Consider the following 9,543-nt stretch of genomic DNA (forward strand, 5'->3'; position numbering starts at 1 on the left):
TAACTGGACTACTACACTTGCTTCATGCCAGACTACAGCCAGTTAGGATATATCAATAATCTACAAAACATAATTTACTGTTCTCATACTTACATAAGATATTTACATTTCCTCTAGTAAATCTCTGCTCAAGCAGCAAGGAGCTTCTGAATATCCTTCTGTAAATTAAAACAAAAAGGAGGCACGAGGTCAGTTTGCATGGCTCCCAAAGTATTGTCTCACATGCCCAAACTCAAAATAGATCCAGAAATCTAAGATTGTGCAATGTAACACTTGGGAAAGATTGGGCACAAAAGACTCAACACCCAAAATTAGGAGGTAAATTCTTGGGTCAACTTTGGTTGGGTTCAATTAGATCAGAGTTCTAATTATAGCATGTAAAATTGGTAATGAAAGATAATTATATGGGTAGTATTCCCATTTATTTTATTATTGTTTGAGGCAATAAAAATTATATTCAGCTCTAAGCCACTGGTGGATCAACAAATATTGAAAAACTGCCCAAATTGCTAACGGATCAGGTTAGGTCAACCCGTGCAGTCTAAATTGCAAATCCCCAAATTTCATTGATTTGGTAAGATCTAATCTTTGATCTCCTTTTATATGCTTTTAATGGGCTAATATGGAGTCTAATCTTTAAATGGGCTAACATTGAGTCTAATTGCAAATCCCCAAATTTCATTATAGTTTCAGCCTGTTACTGGGAAAGAGATCCATGTGTGGCCCGTATTCTGCCATGTCTAGGTTAAAGTTTTGGTCTGCTTTTGGGTACAGTTAATTTGTGAATTTATATCAGGTTTTGATAATTCCAGAAAGTCAGATCATAACAATATTTATTGCAGATAGACTTGGTTGCATATTCTTGCCTAAAATTTATCAAGCACTCTGCCCCAAACTTAGCTGCATATTCTTGCTCAAAGTTTTGCCTTATTAAATTTCAGTAGCATATCATCTATGGCTGGTGAACACGTGTGGCATTAAGCAGAATACTTGGTCCCTTTGGTCTGGAAAGTAGATTCGACCTAAGAAATAAGAAAATGATTGTACAACATACCTCAATCTGGAAAGGTGAAGTAGTCGGTGGATATCTCTCTACTACTTTTCCATTCTTATCCACCAAGAATTTCTCAAAATTCCACTTTACTAAATCACCCAAAAACCCACCAGCACTGGATTTCAGAAATTGATAAACCGGAGCTGTATTTGGTCCATTTACATCAACCTATAAATGCACATGTATATATTATTCAGTGCCTTCTCTTTTCCATTTGAAATAAAAATCATAAATTAGAGTAAATAGTACTTCACGCAGTTGCAAAGAACTTTCATTTTGATTATTAAGTTTATGACCATTTCCTCTTTGGCCACAAGAGCCAATTTTCTGTAATATTTTGCAGCGTATTAATACTGTGTTAACACGTCTGCATGAATAAAATATGGCTTTTAACTGAATATTTTGTCATGCTATATTGGGAGGCCATTGGAGTTGTCCAATTTAACATTTGTACTATTGGTTTAACTTCATGAAGGGATGAAAATGGAGTAAAAAGGTAACTTGCAGGACCAAATTGGCATGTTCAGTCTTCCGAACAAAAGTTGATATGCCTATAAACTTCAAAAATAATTTTTAAAATATATTGATTATAATTTATATATATTGAAAGCCAGTATACCTTGTCAAAGATGGGGAATTCAGCTTTGAACCTGGTGCAAGCAAACTGCTTAATGTCAGAGTTGGATCCAGGTTCTTGGCCTCCAAATTGGTTGCAAGGGAATGCAAGAATCTCAAATCCTACATAATAAATAAAAATAAATAAAATTTTGCAAACAATAGGAATGACTTGTCATTATCAGATCTAGATTGCACTGGCTACTACCAAATCAGAACAGAACATTACCAGCACTGAGTCGAAATTCCAAAATGAATTTCTATGTCCAGCATAGGAAAAACTTAATATCCATAATATTCATAATAACAAAAAAAAAAAAACTGAATTCCAAACTGAATCTTGACAGCCACTGTCAAGATTAAAAAGAAAAAAAGACACCAGTCTATTTTTTATTTTGAAAGAACCAAAACAAACAAAGTTAAGGAAAAATAGACAACCAAATTACCTTGAGTCTTGTACTTCTCATAAACATGAGACAGCTCAGTGTAATTTGATGTCGTCAAGCCACTGTGTTATAAAAGAGAAATACTTAAGCCAGAGATATGTAAAAAAAATCTTAAAAGAAAAAAAAAAAGGTCCAATAGTTTCTGATTTCTACATGCCAAGGTAACAAAGGGCCTAAAATTATTAACCTGTGGGAGATTTTTATTTCACTTCTATGAATGAATAGACTTATAACATGCTCTTAACAATATATCATACCAAACTGGTCGGATTCAGTATGATAAGATTATATCTGTTACTCTCCACCTATATACAGAGAGAACATGGTGACAACCAACATACGGTTCAAGACTGTAAGTTGAGCCGGACAGGCAACAAGGATCTATATATCTTTTTTGAAGTATTGTAAAGACCGATATTGCTTGGCAGGCAATTGGCCTGCCAACTTAAAAACAAAAAAGTATTATTGTGACGGAAGGCTCAAGACCCTTGCATCACTGATGCAAAAGTATCTTAAACAGTTCAGTCTACCTTTTCTCCTGTGGGTTTAAACCGTTATATCAACATTGTGCAAACTTGTCTTAACATCCTAAATCAGTTAATTAACAATAATTGATAACATCTACAACACATGATAATTGAAATTACCATCTTGAGGCAACATTAACGATCAATATAACTTTGCCCTTGAATTTGTTGAGGGGAACACCTTTCCCATCGATATCCTGCATTGAAACAAACACCGTACAAATAAATATACAAAACTGGAAAAAAAAAAAAACTATGCAAAAGCTAGAGCTATTCAGAGCAACAAACTATTTCCCAATGCATTTCTTTTGAACTTCTACATTGAGCTCTAATAGATTTGAAATAAATCATTTGACCAAAATGAAGTTCGAGATGTACATTTCAAAAGTATAAGTGGCTTCTTTAAAATTTTGATTGCAAACGCAGGGATTTTGGTGCTTAAAAGTGAAATACGAGTAAGAATTCATTTATAACAGGAACGACTTAGAGCTTAAAGTCAGTTCTTCAAAATTTTCCAAAGTGAGGTAATATGGAGTTAATACCAGATGGACTTAACGCCTACAATTGTATTGATAAAAAGAGTTTATTTACAAAGAAGTTCAAAGAGTTTATTCGTATGAAATGGTACAATACGGTAATGGTATGTATTAAGATTTAGGGGCATTAATTAGTCAGTTTAACAAAAACAAAATTAGCCAAAGTATCGAACTGATTTATTTCAATTTGCAAAAAAAGTAAGTTTAACCGAACCCACTGAAAATCAAGTTACATATATATTTATCTAATATGACAAAAGAAAACAAAAGACCAAATTGTTGTAAAATAAGTACGATTTACTAAAAATTAATTTTCCAAGCATTTAACCACACTTAATAAAATAAGTACGATCAATTGCTTAATAACAATTATCTATATTGGCTATAGCTGATGTTTATGCCCATTTTAGGCCAAAACATCAGCAAAAGATAATTCTAGATCTAATATCGGGTTAAAGGACTGTACCAACACCAGACGGACAATTATCTTATATTCCCAAAAAATTAAATCATAGGTTGAATCAAACTCTCCGACAACAGTTACAATTTATGTCCGATCTCACACCATATATTCTAACGCATGACAAAACCAGCTAAAATGTTTATACATCCCTGACATTTCTAAAAGTTATTTTTGATAAATGTTACCTGCACTGGATAAGTTTTATCAGTTTAGTTCAATTAAATAGGTGATTAATTTTTGCATTCATGCTTTCAGAAAAATGATAGAATTTTAGTGAATCTTCCAGAAAATATACCAGAAAATCATTAAAGGCCATACCTGGCCATACCTTTACGGTGTAATCATAGATGCTCTTCTCAGCAGTAGAAGCGGCGTAAGCTATACCCAGACGTCTCAGCCTCTTAGACCAGTGAAGCGGATCCCTATGAAACTGAGAGACAAAATTGCGACAGACGACCCGACAAGTCGCAGACCCGTTTGGTGATTTTCCCCACATATGGAGAACTGCCATGGATTGCGCGAGGGGCCTCCTTCCCATGGCGAACCCATTGAGAGAGGCGCTAGAAGGCGATAAACGCGACGAAAGGGATGCCATCAGAGAGGAGTTTTGGATAAAATTTTCGACAGGGAAAATCTGAGATCGTAAGAGGGTTTTATATAACAAGGTTGCATGGGACCTCAACGGAGATTTAAATGTGAAAATGAGAACGAGTGAAAGAGAATGAGTTGCGAAGCAGATGGCAAGAGGCGTGCCACGTGGTGTGGGGGAGAACGTGGGTCCGGGGAATATCTGCGAACTGCGGGAGGATGGTTGGTTGATTGATTGGGGTCCGGATCCCCTACTGCAACTCAAAATTTGAGTTCATATATTGACCGTCCGATCAGAATCAGGGTCAATCCGGTTCCAAGTAGAATTTACGGATCCAGATTTTGATCGACGGTCCATATCCAAACTCAAATTTTAAGTTACTTGAGTTTCCTGACGATGACGGCAATCAGGCAATGTGTCATTCCGATTTTTTTTTATTAATCGAAAAAAATATATCGCAAAATAGAATCGTTTTACTGAAAAATTGAAATCTAGAAAAAACATAATGGTTTATCCCGTCCAGCTACAGTGTTTGAATGGTTTATCCCGTCCAGCTACAGTGTTTGAATGAGATAAATCATCATGTCCCATGTCCCGTTAATGTTGATTCTAATTAACGATTTAACTTTAAAAAAAAATATTTTGGACCGAATAGATTATCCCATCCAACATTATATCATTTTTTTTATTTTTTTTTCATCCTCTTAGATTAAACCAAATCTAAAAAAAAAAATACTACAGCGCTGGACGAGATAATCTATTCCGTCTAAAATATTTTTTTTCTGCTTAGCAAGATTAGCGGAACACTAATCTAAACGAAATGGTTTATCCCGTCCAAACAATGCAGCTGGACGGAATATCTAGATTTCGATTTTCCTGATACCTTTTCCGATATTTATTTTATTTTATTTTCGATTAATATAAAAATCGGATGTGTCCTTCCAATCCAAATTGATCCGTTCAAGTTAATCGAGGTTGAGATTTTCTTTCTTGCTTAAGTGGATTTTGGCAGATCAAATAATTCTGATATGTCCTTCCAAATTGATCTCTCAATCCTCCCCTCTCCATCGCTTTCTCAGTTTCTCTCCTTTCTCCAAATTTGTGCTCACAATGCGTTGAGGACAAATCCGATCTCCTTCCATGGTTCACCTCGAGCGAGTACAATCAAGACTACGACCGGCTTATCTAAAGTTCAAATCAATGCCTATTTTGCTAAGCCTAAAGTCTAGACGTCAAAGCCAATTTACGTACGGTTCAGTTCATTTAATTTATTTGAATATTTTGTATTTAATTTGTGTGAACTAGAGATGAAGCTTCTTCCATTGAAAATGTTCACATATTGCTTCCATTTGCACTGAGGTTGTTAATCCTTGTTTGAGATATATGGGTTAATTACACTTGTGTCCACTATAGCCAACATGATCTGGTGAAGCTGGTCATGAATATCCCAAAAAATTGAATTCATAATAAATAGATGGTATGTTGCAAATTGTAAACATAAAAAACTTGATAATTTTAACATTTCTTATGAAATCATCAAAATAAATCATTTTACAAGTGATGCTTCTGGTAAGAAATATGTGCTTCTAAACAGTTCAGTAGTGTTCATAAAATACTAAACCATAATTATCATATAATGATTTTGATTTCACAATCAGAACCACAGGTTGAATCTGAACTAATCCCCGCATTATAACCGGAGAGCTAGAGAGCGAAAAATCTCATCCGTTAACTTGATTGAACGGTTTGGATTAAGAGTATAGCACACTGCTGCCGTCACAACTACGGCAACAGATGTGGATTCTTGGTCTGATCCAATTTAATCTGAAATCACCTACGGATTTCATTAAAAAAAAAAAAAAAAAATCTGAAATAGTTTTCCTGTGGCGGGTAATTTTCATCTGTATTAGCTATTTTAAGTATTAACAAATTAATTTATCCGAGTGTGAGGCTACGGTGAGATAATTTTGCTTTGTCGGTAGTCGGTGGGTAGCTTTCATATCCGAACTAATTATGAATCACAGTTGCCGAAAATATTGAAAAGGAAGGAGGTTCAAATTCAACGGGCTTCACATCGAGTTGCTTTAATTGGTCCAATATTTCCCACCAAATTTAGACGAAGGTCCAATAAACAGTGTACTTGTCCCAACGGTTGGAAGATGTACAGAATAGTTTCATGGCATGTAATGTAATACATCAAAACAACAAATAATGCCGTCGAGTGAAAAAAAAATTCAAAATATTTTTGATCCATCAAACTTAGTGCAAATAATATTGGCAATAGAGGGAGGAAAAATGAAAAAGGCGGGGAAGGAAATAGATAAAAGAGAGGAGGAAGGAGGACAAAATTAGAGGATTTTTTTTTTTAAATAGAATTACTTTGAAATAATTTAACGGAACAAGCACAGACGGTTGGAATTTTCAAAAACTAGGATCGGTGGAGCAAAAAAATGAAAAAGGCGGGGAAGGAAATAGGATCGGTGGAGTAAAAAAAACACATCCTACACCGATCCTACGGATCGGTGCAGCCTATTTTTCATCTGCCACAGCACACTACATGAAAGGTCACACCAAATATCCCTCCACCGATCCTATGGATCGGTGTAGCTTCAAATAGCCCTCCACCAATCATGTGAATCGGTGTAGGTTTTTTTTTTTTTTTATAAACTCATTTTTTTATAATATATGTATATATAATATAATACATGTATATATAATATAATGGAACCTGCTAGCATGCTACGCGTAGCATAGAGGGTCTCCGTGCAACGGCACAATACTCAACTTTTCGAAATTCTAACGGTCGATCCGAACCGTTCATCTTATTCTCCATATTAATATGTGTTTGGAGACCAAATTTTACATTTTTTGGAATTTGTTTACTATTTTTTAGATTTATTGAAAATCGCTGTTTTTTTATGGTCCAGATTTGCTGAAAACAGTGATTTTCAATAAATCTAAAAAAATAGTAAAAAAATTCTAAAAAATGTAAAATTTGGTCTCCAAACACATATTAATATGGAGAACAAGATGAACGGTTCGGATCGACCGTTAGAATTTTTAAAAGTCAAATATTGAGCCGTTGCACGGAGGCCCTCTATGCTACGCATAGCATATTAGCATATTCCATAATATAATACATGCATATATATGTATAATATAATACATGTATATATATATATATATGTATAATACATGTATGTATATGTATATATGTATAATACAAGATTTATTTTGTAGGGGCAAATACTTGAATGAGAGCCGGTCAATTTACAACTCTGTTTTGGTGAGTGCATAAGCACAATGAATATATTATTAGCAGTTGATCATATTCAAGTCAAGTTTATATTAAAATACTAACATTTTGCAAACTCTTATTAGATGATAATGATATTCCTTTTGGTGCCAATATTGTTTGCTGCTCTATTTCTCAACAAGCAACAGCTACCATTCGGTAAGTGCTAACCTCTCAAATTCTTAAATATTCACTTGCACAAAAAAATATGTAGTACCTTTTTATTAGCATGATCATTTTTAAAATAGAAAGATTATATGGATGAAATGCTTCAAAGAGTGTTTTAATATTCGGTCTATTCGGCCGAATATTCGTATTCGATTGGAAACCGAATAGGAAATGAGTATTCGGTCCAATATTTGGTTTCGAATATTTGGCCGAATATATTTTTCCGCATATTATCTATTCGGTCGAATATTTCCGAATAGAGAATAAGAATCCGAATAAGAACCGAATATTTCCGAATATGAACCAAATATTTCTGAATATGAACCAAATATTTCCGAATATGAACCGAATATTTTCGAATATGAACCAAATATTTCCGAATAGAGAAATATGTAAATATGTCACACAAGTTAATAACGCAAACACATCTTTGCTGGAAACAATTAATTATAGGATATACATGAGAAATATGTAACAAGCTTAAAAATAATCCTAAAACAATTAAGTTCAGAATTACAATTAAGATCTAAACAGCAACTTATTATTATATATACATATACATATATTATACATATTATATATACATATATTATACATATATATACATATACATATATTATACATATATATACATATACATATATTATACATATATATACATATACATATATTATACATATATATACATATACATATACATATACATATATTATATTATATTATATTATACATATATTATACATGAGGAGGGTTCAAATGCCTCCATTTTTTGTGCCTCCATCATACCTCCATTTTTAAAAACTTGAATAACTCAAAATTTAAATCTTAAAATTAAAAAAAAACCGTTGGATATGAACTATATCATTTTATCTATGCACATGTAAAAAATTATGGCATTTCAACTTTGTTTTGATTGTCATCTTAAGCTTGTAAAAATGTATACAAATGTGGATAATTTCTAGACGTTGATTTTTCAACTTATTGATTCATATAAAAACAAAATCAAAATGTGATAATTTTTTATGGGCACATAGAGAAAATAACATAGATCACATCTAACGGTTTTATTTTGACGTTTAAGTTGTAAACTTTGAGTTATTTAAGTTTTTAAAAATGGAGGCATGATGGAGGCACAAAAAATGGATGCATTTGAACCCTCCTCATTATACATATACATAAAACATATTATATATACATTTCGGATCTACTGTGGCCGTTGGCTGCAAAACATCAACCCTCCACCGATCCCTGGGATCTCCACCGATCCCTGGGATCTCCACCGATCCCTGGGATCTCCACCGATCCCTGGGATCTCCACCGATCCCTGGGATCTCCACCGATCCCTAGGATCGATGGAGGTCTAATATGGATTTTCTGTGACGTTGTGTGGCAAGAGAATGGTGGGGTGATAAATGGGCTGCACCGATCCGTAGGATCGGTGTAGGATGTGTTTTTTTTGCTACACCGATCCCTAGGATCAGTGGAGGCTAGTTTTCGAAAATTCAACAGTCTGTGCTTGTTCTGTTAAATTATTTTAAAGTAATTCTATTTTAAAAAAATCAAATTAGAGCCTAGCTGCAAAGATATTTTATTAATATTTTTATTTAATATCCTAAAAAAACATATTATAAAACTTTCCGATAAATATTATAAAATTTTGCAACAACTCTCTTTTCTTAATTTATCATATGGTGCCATTAATTAAATTTTTATTAAAGATTTTGGCTACTCGGGTCAAAGGAGAACGAAAGTTGTAGAAAAAAAATGAGAAAGGAAAGTCAATTTATCATACCATGTCATTAAATTCTGATTAGGATTTGCAAGATGGAGACAAAGGAGAAAACAAGCGA

General features: G+C 33.5%; 1 protein-coding gene across 2 annotated transcripts; it reads right to left on the reverse strand.

Annotated features, from left to right (window-relative positions):
* LOC144553477 (putative phospholipid hydroperoxide glutathione peroxidase) lies at window positions 1-4,428 on the reverse strand. Of its 2 annotated transcripts, none has more exons than XM_078301652.1 (6): window positions 3,970-4,428; window positions 2,763-2,839; window positions 2,116-2,177; window positions 1,674-1,792; window positions 1,055-1,222; window positions 1-158 (listed from the first exon to the last, which is right to left on the reverse strand). In XM_078301652.1, the coding sequence occupies exons 1-6, from the start codon at window positions 4,234-4,236 to the stop codon at window positions 129-131; spliced, it is 723 nt and encodes a 240-aa protein (XP_078157778.1). In that variant the 5' UTR covers window positions 4,237-4,428; the 3' UTR covers window positions 1-128. The 2 variants fall into 2 exon arrangements, with proteins under 2 accessions (XP_078157778.1, XP_078157779.1); XM_078301653.1 differs by having other exon boundaries at window positions 1-155; window positions 3,970-4,363.
* Window positions 4,429-9,543: the final 5,115 nt, after the last annotated feature.

The sequence above is a fragment of the Carex rostrata genome, chromosome 4 (genome assembly GCF_964058835.1).
Source record: "Carex rostrata chromosome 4, lpCarRost1.2, whole genome shotgun sequence".
NCBI lineage: Eukaryota > Viridiplantae > Streptophyta > Magnoliopsida > Poales > Cyperaceae > Carex > Carex rostrata.

Coding starts and splice junctions, on each gene's coding strand:
- LOC144553477 (XM_078301652.1), bottom strand. CDS start 4,236: ATGGCATCCCTTTCGTCGCGTTTATCGCCTTCTAGCGCCTCTCTCAAT. Junction 2,178..2,762: donor GTTAATGTTGCCTCAAGATG/GTAATTTCAATT, acceptor TTTATAACACAG/TGGCTTGACGACATCAAATT. Junction 159..1,054: donor CTTCACCTTTCCAGATTGAG/GTATGTTGTACA, acceptor TTTAATTTACAG/AAGGATATTCAGAAGCTCCT.